The following is a 14,239-nucleotide window of genomic DNA, read 5'->3' on the forward strand; positions in this document are numbered from 1 at the left end:
GCGCCCCCTGGTGGCTAAACGGGGTACTATCTCCCCCGCCCGAGCCATACAAGCCGCCATATTCTTACCTCATTGTTCGGCTCATAATGATGTTGAGGTCCACCAGGAAGACCTAACATGGACTTCGGACGTCGGAGGAAACATAATACAAATTTTATTGGAAGGTAAAATTTTTATATTATGTGTTCCGTTAGACGTCCGAAGTCCATTTATGAGAGACGTGTTTGTTATCTCCTGGTGGCTTGTGTGGAAAATAATAAAATGAAATACGCAACAATGTGACTACATGAAGTGTATATTGTATGTATACAAACAATAGGAAAACATTTCTGATAAGTGAATCAGCTTAATTTGATTAATTAAATTAATTAACACATCTACGAGGGCATAGAAAAATATTGGGATAAAGATTTCTCAGACACGCTATTATCTGTTTTAGATATAGGTTTCTTATAGAACTTCCTAAAGGTATATTCATGCCGCCAGTTGGCTTTCGCTAGAATTTCATTAACAGGGTAATTTTCTATCCAGTTTAACGACGATACTGCTGCTCTACAACTACCAGGGGACGCATGTATGCCAGCATCCTTCAGCAGGGTCCTAACCCAACCTCCTATGATGGCCGGTGAAGCTGGCTGATGAGGAGCTCTAGTTGTTAAAAATAAATTTGTGAAAGGACCTCTAATATTTTTTGTTATTTCTACTAACGCTTTCAGCCAGTAAACTGGGCTGATATTTTTATCAGGAGCGTGTAATAACGTCCACTTTGATTGTTGGTACGACGTTGAATCGGTTTTTGAGCCAAATGAGGGACACAGAGTAATAGAATCAGCATCGACTATAAAATGGTCTTGATCGCAATGTAACAATGACAGGTCATGTACTCTGCGTCCGGATGCTAGCAATAAGATCGTAGCTGTTCGTCTTGAAATATCAAACAGACTGTTATGTGGGTTTGTAGATCTTAAATGTCTAATAACTAGTCTTGCATCCCAAATGGGAACCTTAGGAGGTACAGGTCTGGCTAGAGAAATTGCTTTCAGAATATGCTTTACAATATTGCCACTAGAAATCTGTACATTGGAAACAGTCTCGCAGACAGATGCTATAGCTGACTTGTGAACAAGGATTGTACGGTATGCTAGATTTCCAGACAGAAATAATTGTGCCAAATATCTAGCCACTTGTGGTGGTTTTGGTAAGTGTGGAGTAACATTATTCTCACGACACCAGCTTGACCACCTAGCCCAAATTGGCGCATACGTTTTAAATGTCGAAGGTCTCCAACACGATAAAAGAAGGTTCTTTTCTTCCTGAGACCAGTTCTCGGTTAACGTATCCCACCCGAAATGAGCCAGGCTTCTAGTTCCAGGCTGTTGACTTGAGCTGGAGGATGGCCCGTTTTCGTATCTATCAGCGTGTCTTGAAGATTCTGTATTTTCATCGGCCGTGTCAACGCTCGGAGCTTCAGGTCGGGTCGCCAAAACGGTTTCGTCCATTTCGGGGTTATCATTATGAAGTGTCCCGACGCCGCGTTGAGATGTTGAAGAACACGTGGGATTAGCCCCGGTGGAGGGAACAGCCAAGCAAGACTGTAATGCCAGGATTTGCTGAACGCGTTGTGATAGCAGGCGTTCGAGTCTGACAAGTCGCGCGTAACATAATTCGGAACGACGTGTGTGCGAAGTCGACGTCTGGAGTGCCCCAGCGATGGAATATTTTTGATGTCGCCTCCACTTGTAGGTGCCATTCGGAGCCTGCGCGATTGCGCGAGAGGTGGTCGGCTTCCGTGTTGTACAGCCCCGGAAGGTGGTGAGGGACCAGTACAACATTGAGGCTGTCCGCCAGAGCCAGTAGTTCCTTGGTCAATCTCAGCAACAGAGGGGACTTGGTTCCTCCCTCGTTCTTGATGTACGAGATCACCGTCCGGTTGTCGCTTTGTAGAATCACAGTCGAGTCTTCGAGAACTGCTGCTTTTTTTGAGAGGGCTGCGATCACTGCGTACATCTCTTTGGCGTTGCAGTGCCAAGTCTTTTGATGATTGTTCCAGGAGCCCTGAATCTCTTCGTTGTTGACTACAGCTCCCCATTTTATGTCTGAAGCATCTGTGGTCACGTAGTTTGTTGGAAATGCGTTTTGGTGTATCACTGTACTTTGACTGACATTCTCTAGCCACCACTCGAGTTCGTCTCGCACTTCGTCTAGATATGGAACTGCCTTCCGCGGTGTCTGGCGAAGTAGTCTGCTGTGGCGTTGCAACGTACGGCAATGCAACCTTCCCCGGAGGGTGATGAAGGTCGCAAAGTTGAGAAGCCCTAAGAGGCGTTGCGCCTGCTTGAGGGTCCAACTGCCGGCTGCGAGTCGAGTCATCAGGCTCTGGCGGATCTTGGTGATCTTGTCTGGGGGCAGGGACTTCGCATTTGTTCGTGTGTCCCAGTTGATGCCAAGGTACTCCATCTTTTGTACTGGATTCAGTATGGATTTGTCCAGATTGACGCACCAACCCAGACTGGTCAGAAAATTCACTGCGAAATGTGCTTGTGATCGCAGTACGTTCTGGTCTTGATGAGCAATGCAGTAGTCGTCCAGATATACTACCACCCGGATACCTTTGCCACGTAGTATTTCGGCTGTCCAATTCGTTACCGATGCAAACATTTTCGGTGCCGTCGCCAAGCCAAACGGTAAGCACGTCATCTGTAGCAGGCGGCCGTTGTAACTGACACGCAGAAACCGCCGGTGTTGTGGTCTTATTGGTATGTGATAGTAGGCCTGACTGATGTCTAATTTCACCATCCAATCGCCTGGTTGGAGGAAATTCGGCATTTGACGATGATGGAAAAGATAAAAGTGTTTGGTGTTCATGTATTGATTTAAACTTTTTAAGTTGAAGATCACACGGTTCTTTCCGTTGCTCTTTGATATTAGAAACAGTGGAGATATGAAGGATGGGGTTAATGGTGCGGGTTCTAAAACGCAATCCTGAATCATAATTTGAATCTCGGTTGACATCTCTTGAGAAACTGGGGTCTGAAATTGTGATATCACGTCTAAAGTTGGAAAAATTAAAGGCGGTGTCTGGTTGAATGGGATTCGAGCCCCGGTTATAATTTTGAGGATGGCTTTGGGTGGATTGTAGAGGACCCAGGCTTTCCGATAATGTCGTAGACAACCGCCTGAAAAGGTCACCGAGTCATTTTTGCTTTTTACCCGTTCTACGGGATCCCTTTGAATTCCGCCCCCCCCTTTTTCTTTTCCTCGTCATGATATTTTCTGTCGTGGGAATTGCTTTTGTTATCAATTTGCTTTCGTTTAGCTGGTCGACCGTGAAATGTCTTTTCTTGATTAGATGTTGTAGGTACAGGAGATTTTGCGCGGGTAGGTTGAGATTTCGGCTTCTCTTTTTGTATTTTTTCTATACCTCAAATTTTTTGTATATAAGTCGTCAAGGACTGCGGATTAAACATATACTCAGAAGACGGCGGTATTTTTTCAATATCTTCACGCAAATATTTGTCCTTTAATGGTTTTAACAATGACCGACGGCGCAGTTCTAATACCTCAGCACGTTTTCCACAAATCATTTGAAGAATATCACGAGACCTCGTTTTATAACTAGAATCGTTGCCAAACAATTCGGTCAATTTGTCATAAAGGACAGCGGGAGTCAATATTAAATCAGGAGTGGCAGACCAATCAATAAGCGCTTGTAAGTTTGAGCTTACGGACTCATTTTGTCCCAAAAAGGCGTTAGACAGCGCTGCGAAGCTGCGTTCCATCTGATGCCAGCGAATAGGGGCAAAAGGGTCTTCTAATCGACGTAATTCTTCATTTACTTTTAATTCAGTAAAAGCAGGGTAAGCCACGTATTTCTTTTGCATATCAGTATAACGGACAGCATTCCAGTCGGGAGAATCGAATCTTTGCAAAACAGATATTTTTTGTACGCGCTCCGGTATAGGCTTAGCCACGACTGGGTTTTTGATAGAAACGCTTAGATCGGTAATGGCATCTACCTTGAAAGACGGTACAGGCGGAGCGGGGGGTCGTAAGAAAGGCTCATGTACTATGTCGTGCGGTACCGTAGTCGAAACGGATGTCGCAGGTAAATTTGGTAAAGGTACGTGCGGTACCGTAGTCGAAACGGATGTCGCAGGTAAATTTGGTAAAGGTACCGTGCTATTAGAGGCTTGTATAAAAGTAGCGTGTGCATGAATCATATTATCGAATTGACTCACCAGCCGTTGTGACAATTTGTCAAACCTTCGTTCCAAATCCCGCGAAGAAAACCGCTTCCGCTTTGCTGGTGGCGCCGACGCGTCGCGACACGTGGTCAGCGTCGACGGTGCGATCGGTGGATCAGGGGCCTGCGCGGCCCCATCGGATTTTGGCACCGAATCCGATTCCGATGTCCCGTCCGACGAGCTTTCACTATCACTGCTGCTACTACTACGCGGAGAGTCAGAAGATCCGGATCTTTTTCTCGGTGGCAATGAGGGTAGCATTTTTGTAAAAACACAATTTTTTTTACGACTTCTAGACGGAAAACTAATAATTTCACTAGAATTTAACACTAGGATTTAAATTTTCTACTTTAATCTTGAAAATTTTGTAAATAGTTACACTAATTTGCACAAATAAAATTTTGATCGAAAATTTTGTATCTATCGGCGTGCGGTCGGTATGAAAAACGACGCAACAATGAGGTAAGAATATGGCGGCTTGTATGGCTCGGGCGGGGGAGATAGTACCCCGTTTAGCCACCAGGGGGCGCTTGGCATGGGTTTTCCTAGACGGGAAGCGACATCTAGCGGCGCGATGCGGTATGAGGACGAGGCACTCTCATAAATGGACTTCGGACGTCTAACGGAACACATAATAATGTTATTGCTAGACATAGAAAATGAAAAATAATGTAATAAAAAATTAAATGTAATAAAAATGATGTCATCAAATTGGATAAATGGGTAAAAAAGTTATGATAAAAAAAAAACTTTAAACGGCTTTTTTTTGAAATGGCATTTCGGCGCTTACGTAATTTTGCCTTTTCAGTGACGATATGTCTGTTAACCATGAAATTAGAAGGTTAAACGAAGGAAAATCTTTACAGCGCCATCTACATTGCTTCTGAGGAATATAACCGGGAAAGTCCGTCAATGCTTGTTGACATTGGTTTTTTCAATTAAATTTCCTGATACTCCAGATAATCCACTTGGCGACGAAGAAAGTGTGCGGGTCGAACACCACGACGTTCTGTTGCGACGGAACGGACGACACCTTCCGCGCGATGTTCAAGGAGCCCGTCGAAATACTGCCCAACACCTCATACATTGCTAGCGCTAAACTTAAGGTAAGTTTTTTGTATATTGCCCATGTATATTTGCTCAACTATGCCTGATGGTAAACATGCAGTTTAGTAATATAATCATAACACTAGATTAAGTTTAGTGAAATGGTTATAAAATTACGTCGCCGTGGCTGTTCAACCTATTCATATTTGTATAATGCAACACATACGTAAGTTGCACGGAGTCGCCTGGTGTGAAGGTTCTCCTGTTAAGCTGATCGCACTTAGGATGCGTTTGCGTACGAATACGTGCCGAGGTTTTTCTTGCAGCTTCTTTTCCCCGGCTATACAGGTTGTGAGAAGCTGCAGTAGTTTTAGGCGGATGAGACGTTCGTTATGTAAAAATTGACGATTCAAAGTGTAACTATGTTACCTACTGAATATTTTTGAATTTGAATGCGATTCATGCGTACCTACACATACGACCGCTTTTTTGTTTTTTTTTTGTGGAAAGGGTGGAATCGCGGAAGCGGAAGAAAAAAAATAAATCTAAATTCGTATCATCCAGTGTTACCATTCAAAAAAGCTTTTGTTTTTTAAAATAAAATGCGCTCGCGTTTGACCACAATCTCACCTGATGGTAAGTGACGATGTGGTCTAGGGTAGATCATGCTTACCTAGCAAATGCCTATACACTCTAGCCTCGAAGACTCCTAGATTATAGTTGGAAAAACATTATTTTCTATCTTTAACAGGGTACGGATTCATACTACGGCACTAAAGGTCTTCGACGAGTGACCGTCGAGTGTAATACGGGAGAAAAAGTAGTGTTCCAATTCTCGTACGCTGCGGGGAACAATAACGGGACGTCGGTAGAAGATGGACAGATACCAGCGATCATTTTCTACATATAGAACTCCCCACAAATACCTATGTTATGCTTCATGGCTTATTTACACTAAGGCATTGGCTGCCGCAGCCAAGACGACATAAAAAACAAAATGGCTGCCGATATCTGACAGCCGCAGCCAAAAAATGCGAGGCTACTCTAAAGCCACATTGAAACAATTCACCTAAAAACCAATAAGTATTGACAACGTATTAACTAATTTGACGGCTCTATTGCTATTTGACATTTGTTCACACTTACTTTTCGCAAATGTCAAATTGCAATATTGCTTTTTTAGATGAATTGCTTTAATGTCGCCTATTTAGACCCTCTGGTCAGAAATGTCACAAAAGAAAAAAAAGATCAAGGGATGAACGTGGTTTAAAGAGATTTTCAAACATTACCTATTAAACTCTGCAAGCTGCGGTAGTTATGTGTTACCAAAACGTTAATAGCTGGGCAATTATCGTTACCGTAAAAACGCAAGATAAAATAATATTAAAACCAAACCAAGTTTTAACGTATCTTGTATGGTGACGGGTTAATTAAAATACCTATCATAGCTCACGTTAGTAGTAACTAATATACATAATATATTGTCCAGAAAAGCATATAGAACTAAAAATACCCCGGACAATCCATATAAAGATAAGTGCGACCGAGATAGATAGTCTTCCCGCTCTCCTCTTACTCCTTACCGTCTTACGTCCAATTAAGGCTAGAGGGGGTGAGATTCGAGGCGGGTTACCGTTCTATATTCTTATTTGTTCTATGACGGGAACATGAAACACGCGCTTACAAAATCCAATATTAAAAAATTCGCCTCTGGAACTCTCTCTCTCGTTAACGGGAGTGAGGGAGAATGAAATATATTGTTCTCTTTTGCACTCGTGGGTGTACATAGATAAAAAGATACAGGTAGTATGTTTTCTGTCCGTGTTCGTCTTAATACAATGTTAGGAATAATCTTGCGCGATTGCGGCTGATACCCTTGTGTAAATGAGCCATAAAGTCACAGTGTAATAAACCCTTCATAATATTAATAAAATGTGGCGTTCTGTGATCAAAGGCTATTGGAAATGAAAATCATCTATTTTCTATAAAAAAAATCTAAACTGAATGATATTTTGGTTCTATGGTGCAATCAACATAAGTGCCTATAGCTCGATTAGTTTGACAGCTGTCAGAATTAATATAATGTCTCTGTCATTATAGACTGTATACTACGTATACTTCTGTCAGAATAATGACGCTATATTTAACTCGTTGACTTCCTTGTAAAGGGTGGTATTAATAAACTAATCTCAGCTTCGAGACTGCCCTCAAGATCATGTCAATGTGATAGTTCTCATATAAAAACAGAGACTTGAGCATGATCTTGAGGGCAGTCTCAGCTGAGATTCGTTTATTAATACCATCCTAAGTCCCGCATATTACTTCAATTGTTATACGTCCTGCTAAAAACGTAAATAATAATAAATGTTTTAGTTTATTGAAAAAGTAAAGGTGAGTATTTTTACTAAACCTTCAGTCACTTCAGCCTTCAAACAGGTGGACAGTAGCATTCATCAAACATACTGTAATACAAACATTTGCTAAGTTACCCGGGATAAAGAGGAGCTTCCGCTCTTAGCGTACCTGGTTGTTTCGTAGTGAGGAGGTGTATGGGTCACGGACGTTTGGAGCTAGTCCGTCATGACCCGTATATGGTTCACTGGACTGTCAACGTCTTAACGGAGTTTAGTTCCGACATATCCTTTACATACTAACGCCCAAATTCCACTTCGTATTTAAAAACATTACCCGACATTCACAGAACACCACATATTATATAAACTGCTTGTGTGATATAATTATAGGTATTGTATGTACTGATGTTTTGTGTAATTAATTACTAGTTCAAAGCACGGAATAGAAGAACGAGGTTGGAAAAGCCCTAACGCGCATTTTGTATGAGAATCGCTCTCTTTAGGCACTTCTCAAAACAGATAACTACGATAGCTCTACTGCTTCTCAAATTCCATAGCCACTTTACCGGCAATGTATATTTTATGTGATAGGCTGCAATTGTTTTTCCATTACATTTGGTAAAATACTCCATACAAAAGTATATTTTTGATAAATAGCCGATCTTACTAAGATAGCTTTCCTGCAATAAGAAGGTATCTCTTTGCATGATAGTGTTTTTTATCTTGTAGATTATAATGCACAAGACGACCTTTTAATATACTATCGTGGTGCTCCGTGCGTCGTAAAGTTTGCCGACGAGTGGAGTTGAAGTATGAACTATTTGCTCATACTTGTATGGCACGTATAACGCGCTCACTTGACCTTTCCAACTTTTTTCTTCTTTCCGTGGTTCAAAGTACCTCTTAAAACATGTTAATCATACAATAAAGTGCAATGTTTATTGGCAATAATTTTCACTGTCTATGTATAGTATATGACAGAAGAGGCAAGATGACTGGACACCTAATAAGACACGACGAATTTATTAAAAACGTCATAGAAGGAATGCTAGAAAGAAAGAGAGGAATGGGAAGACCAAGAAGAGCTTACATGGAACAGATTAAAGAAAAGGTTAACGTCGTGTCTTATAGGGAAGTCAAGGAATTGGCCTTTGATAGACTGGAATGGAAAATGCTACACCGACAAGAGCGTGGCTCTTAAATTGATGATGATGATGTATAGTATGGATTGTGCGCAGTGATGTGCTAATGTCCCCACTTTCGGAATGTTCCCGACAGTAAAATGCGCAAAAGTTATGTAAAAAGAGCTTTATTATCTAATCTAGCCTTTAGGTTTTGCGGATCAGAAGAACAATTTAAAAAGAAAAAAGCAGCCAGTGTCCTGAAGAGTTTTTACAACGGGAATATTCCCACTTTGGGAACAGCCGAGTTTATTTGTGTAGAGGCTTTTAAACCCCTAATCATAAATCTCACATCCAGTGCATCTTCAGACCCACCCTGTCTGCGAAAACTTGTGGTCAATATCATAAAAAAAAAATGCAAAAAATATCCTAGAATCCCGGGTCTTTTTGCAAATATCCATTTAAAACTTACGTAAGTTGATGACATGCATAAGTTCTAACTGGATATTCGTGAAAAGACTTTTGGATATTATTTTGCGTTGTCGCACTAGATAAGCGAAATGTTTCAGTGTGTTTAAGTTTGTCCTACTTTTACGTTGTGACGGAAGAAAGTATCGGCGTGAAGTTATATTTCGGAAAAATTGTTCCTTTAGGATATCGTGACGCGAGTATTTGAATTAATAGATTTAATGTGTTTATCGCGTAACGTTGATGTATATGTATACCGCGTCTCACGCGATATACTAGGGCGTACAGTGCTCTAAACTTTGTCTATGTTAAATTATACCGGGTTAGTCACACCGTAACGAAAACTTTGAGAGATGATTCAGACCATTATTCTGAGATGATATCAATCTAAATTAAACATTTCCGACAAGAAAACACCAATGATAGTTTTTAGTAAGTACGTTCTGTTTTTTTTTCGTTACGGTGTCACTAAAACCCTGTATTAATAAGTAAGTTATTAAAGCAAACACGAATCTCAGCGTGTTTTAAAAATCTAATGATAATGATGCTTTAAAACTTGGCAAATGTACATTGTTTTAAGTTTACGCGGTTATTATCATAATTAAAACACTATAATTATATAATAACGGGTTCTTACCGCGTTTAAATGGGAATATAAGACTACCGATATTTCGACACTGTTGCAAGTGCCATGATCACGGGATGACTGATGAGATTGGAGTGGAGTAGGTAAATCCATAATTTCAGTCATCCCGTGATCATGGCACTTGCAACAGTGTCGAAATATCGGGAGACTCATATCCTCATTTAAACGCGGTAAGAACCCGTTATTATGTGCTTTAATTATTTTAGCAATTGTAGTTGAGCTGATTGTACGTCGAGCAAATTGTGAAACCAGCCAATCAAAGAACTAGCGGGATTAAAAAGGAACCAACAAGCAATATTGCTTTTTGACATTTGTTTGCATTGCGCACTTACTTTTATATGCGCAAATGTCAAATTGCAATATTGCTTTTTAGATGAATTGCTTCGATGTGGCCTTTTAAAAAGGAACGGGGCCTTTGATTGGCTGATTTGCGAACGCGATATTGACGTTTTTCTAGATCTCTTATAGAGATAAAGTGCTAACAAAATACTAGCGAACACCTTTATAGCCTTGTTTACTCGTATACCGACGAAATACTGCACTAGATTCGAAAACTGTATCTTTATTCTATGACTCGTTGTGTACTACTTTATTACCGACTTCAAAAAAGGAGGAGGTTCTCAATTCGACCGTATATTTTTTTTTTTTTTTTTTTTTTATGTTTGTTCGGGCATATCTTCGTCGTATATGAACCGATTTTGATAATTCTTTTTTTGCTTGAAAGGAGATATACCCAAGGGGGTCCCATGTCAAGGAAGTCAGGATCTGATGATGGAAGACCAGAGAAATCGAGGGGAATTTTCAAAAATCGTAGGAGCGACTAATGCGTTTGTAAAGTCATATTGATCGGATCGATCTTTAGGCTTCGGGAAAACTTCCCGGCCTTCGAAAACTGGTCAGCATCAGGGAGATACCCTATGGCCTGGCAAAACTATACAACCTGGAGCAATTTTTCTTTCACGAAACGTATTTAAATCTTGATCAAATCCAATCGCCGGTGCAAAAAAACAAAATGGCGGAAAAAAAAGATGGCCGCCATACAAAATTTTGTCGATTTTGGAAGAAGCCCGTTTGGGTAAAAATAATGTATGGGGCGCTTACTCAAAACGTCATGTAGAGTACGGAAATACTTTCTGATCACCAAAAACTGCTCCGCATCAGAGAGATACTCTACGGCCTGGCAAAACTATCGCACGTGAACCAATATTTCTTTCAGAGCACTTATTTAAATCTTGGTCAAATTCCATAGCGCGTAAAAAAAAACAAAATGGCGGAAAAACAAGATGGCCGCCATACACAATTTTGTTTTTTCAGAAAATGTCTCGGGATATAAAATATATATCGGGGTTGTGGTCGGATCGTCATGTTAAGTATGGAAATACTTCCCGATTTTCGAAAACTGCTCCGCATCAGGGTGACACCCTACGGCCTGGCGAAACTATCACACCTGAACCAATTTTTCTTTCACGAAACCTATTTAAATCTTGGTCGAATTTAATGGCCGGTGAAAAAATACAAAATGGCGAAAAAACAAGATGGCCGCCATACAAAATTTTGTTTTTCCAGAAAATGTCTTGGGGGTAAAAATGATGTATAGGCGTGTGATCGGAACGTCATCTTTGAAAACTGCTCCCAATCAGGGAGACATCCTACGGCCTGGCAAACCTATTGCACCTGGATTTTGTTTGTTTCCACGACACCCATTTTAATCTTGGTCAAATTCTGTCGCCGGTGAAAAAGAACAAAGTGGCGGAAAAACAAGATGGCCGCCATACGAAGAGGGACAGTTTCGAATAAACAGGACGCGAGCTGCTTTAGCAGCGAGCGAACCACGCGAAATCTACTGTATCTATATGTATGCGTGAGTGTGTATGATAGCAGCTTCCACTGACAACCACATGTGTGTATGTACACATACACATGTGTGTGTGTGTGCGTGTGTGTGCGCGCGTGTGTGTGTGTGTGTGTGTGCGAGCGAACCACGCGAAATCTACTGTATCTATATGTATGCGTGAGTGTGTATGATAGCAGCTTCCACTGACAACCACATGTGTGTATGTACACATACACATGTGTGTGTGTGTGTGTGTGTGTGTGTGTGTGCGTGTGTCTGTGTGTGTGCGTGTGTACGTGCGCGTGTGCTCGTGTGCGTTAGCGCGTGTGTGAGTGTGTGTGTGTGTAAACATGTTCATCAATAATAATTGTGATCACTACTAATAATATATTATATTATTATATATGAATATAAATCAGAAAATCTGTCTGTCTGCATCCTTGCTCGGTCTAACCATCACTTAAAATCGTAAAATAAAATAAAATTTTTAACAAAAAAAAACCGACTTCAAACGCAAAACTAAAAAGTAATAAATAAATTTACTTCGCACAAAGTAATTAGTACGTATTTTCAATTAGTTAATTATTTTATAATTCTGAAGTCGGTGCCAAGTAAATGCTACAACAACCCTACTACAATATCAAATTACTATGTACACACAATATTGTTTAATACCTATATCAAAGCAATTACAAAACAATGTCAAACAAAAAATTACAAAACAATCAGTATTGAAAAATATATGAATCGGTACTTCGTTGTAGCATTTCCTTGGCACCGGCTTCAGATTTATAAAATAATTAACTAATTGAAAATACGTACTAATTACTTTGTGCGAAGTAAATTTATTTATTGCTTTTTAGTTTTGCGTTTGAAGTCGGTTTTTTTTTTGTTAAAAATTTTTCAAGGATCAAGTCGCGTCAAATGTTTATACGCAGAGTGCAGTGTCTCGCCTATGTACAGTCATGAGCAATATCATGTACCCACTTTAGAACCCTGCCGCACTATCATATTTGACATTTAATGAGACTTACGGTTTCAATTTTGTCAAAAAAGTTAATATGACATGGTTTCAAAGTGTATACATATTAGTACTCGTGACCGTATTCGGCAAGTGTGAACAAGTCATTATAATACCGAATAATTTGCACATGTCCAAAGGATTATTATATGAACCGCCGTGTTCTAAATGTTCCTCAAATCATAGTAGGTAATATAATGAATAAAATAACATATCAATGAGCTCGTAGTCGCAAAACCTTAAACAAAACTCAGAAATTGCAAAAAATAACTATGACATTTTGAAATGATTTCGTATTAATTTATTCAATTAAAAAATGAGTACTAACTTCAACTCTATTTTCATTGGGCAAATTGCGTATGAATTTATAAAAACGGGTACTGTCAAAAAATATTTTCAAAACCATTATATTTTATAAAAAAATAGTAAAAATAGGGTTTTAATAAAACAAATAATTACTAGTACTTCGATCTAATGAATCGCATATTCTAAAAAATGTCTTTTTTTTACTACATAAATAAAAATTATAGGAAAACATTAACATAAATGGGCATAAAAATTACGGTAACTATACCTAATTAGTATGTATTTAATGTAGGTAATCAATTAGCAGTTGACGCTTGGGATAGGTAGTATGAAAATGAGATAGACAAGAAAAACTTGATAAATAAATTGTAATCTTCTTTTAAACAGGGTTTGAAATAGCTTTATCCGTTTTTTAATTCTCATAAAATCTTGCATTAGAAATGCCAACGTCTCGCGATGGATTTAGATGGAGGAACTATAGTATATAAGGGAAGGTAATAGATGACAAGTATCAAAAATTATACCTACCTTTATAATTACAGTTCCAAAATAGTCATAAATTCGAAGATAGAATTGGCTATAGGAACGCGTCACGTCACATGTTCCCAGTACCGCACACCCCGGACACTTCATACACTACACATATATTGACGTTATCGTACACGCGCATCGGCGTGTGTGACGTCTGACGCCCATACGATTTAAGACTAAAGTAAGACTGGGGGGCTAAACCGATCACTGCCGCTTTCGGGGATCGGAGAGTTTCCGTTCTATACGTATGTAGTATTATTCCTCCTTATTCTATGATAGAACGGGACAGAGCACTCTCCCACCGCTGACTTTAACTTTTCATAACTCCAAAATTAGATGAGATATTGAAAACCGGATTTTAATATTATCTTTAGTCAACTGCCCTATTCTAATAAATAACTTCAAAAAAATTCTTAGTTAGACTTACAAAGTAGATTTTATTAACGAGAATAGCTGATCTAGACGTTATCGAACCCTGTTTAAAGGAAAAATAATATTAGGTATCTGTTTAATGTAGAAGAGTTTTGACTTTTCTAATAAGGAGCCCGAAAAGTTAGGCGACAGAATATAACATGAATCCAGTTTAACTATTGCTGCTGTATAAAAGTATTTAAGGGCTCAAAGTAACCGGTATTTTTGTTATTATTAAGGGTCTAAGCACACAGAT

At 39.6% G+C, this 14,239-nt stretch overlaps 1 protein-coding gene across 1 annotated transcript in view; it reads left to right on the forward strand.

Moving 5' to 3' along the window:
* Positions 1-14,239, forward strand: part of LOC126370866 (BTB/POZ domain-containing protein 2-like) — a 133,293-nt gene that overhangs the window by 3,230 nt on the left and 115,824 nt on the right. The window contains exons 3-4 of the mRNA XM_050015975.1: positions 5,204-5,350; positions 6,043-9,963. Of these exons, the coding sequence (XP_049871932.1) occupies positions 5,204-5,350; positions 6,043-6,201 (306 nt within the window). The 3' untranslated portion in view covers positions 6,202-9,963. The remainder of the gene's footprint in view (positions 1-5,203; positions 5,351-6,042; positions 9,964-14,239) is intronic.

Source organism: Pectinophora gossypiella, chromosome 11 (genome assembly GCF_024362695.1).
Source record: "Pectinophora gossypiella chromosome 11, ilPecGoss1.1, whole genome shotgun sequence".
In the NCBI taxonomy this organism is placed as follows: Eukaryota; Metazoa; Arthropoda; class Insecta; order Lepidoptera; family Gelechiidae; genus Pectinophora; species Pectinophora gossypiella.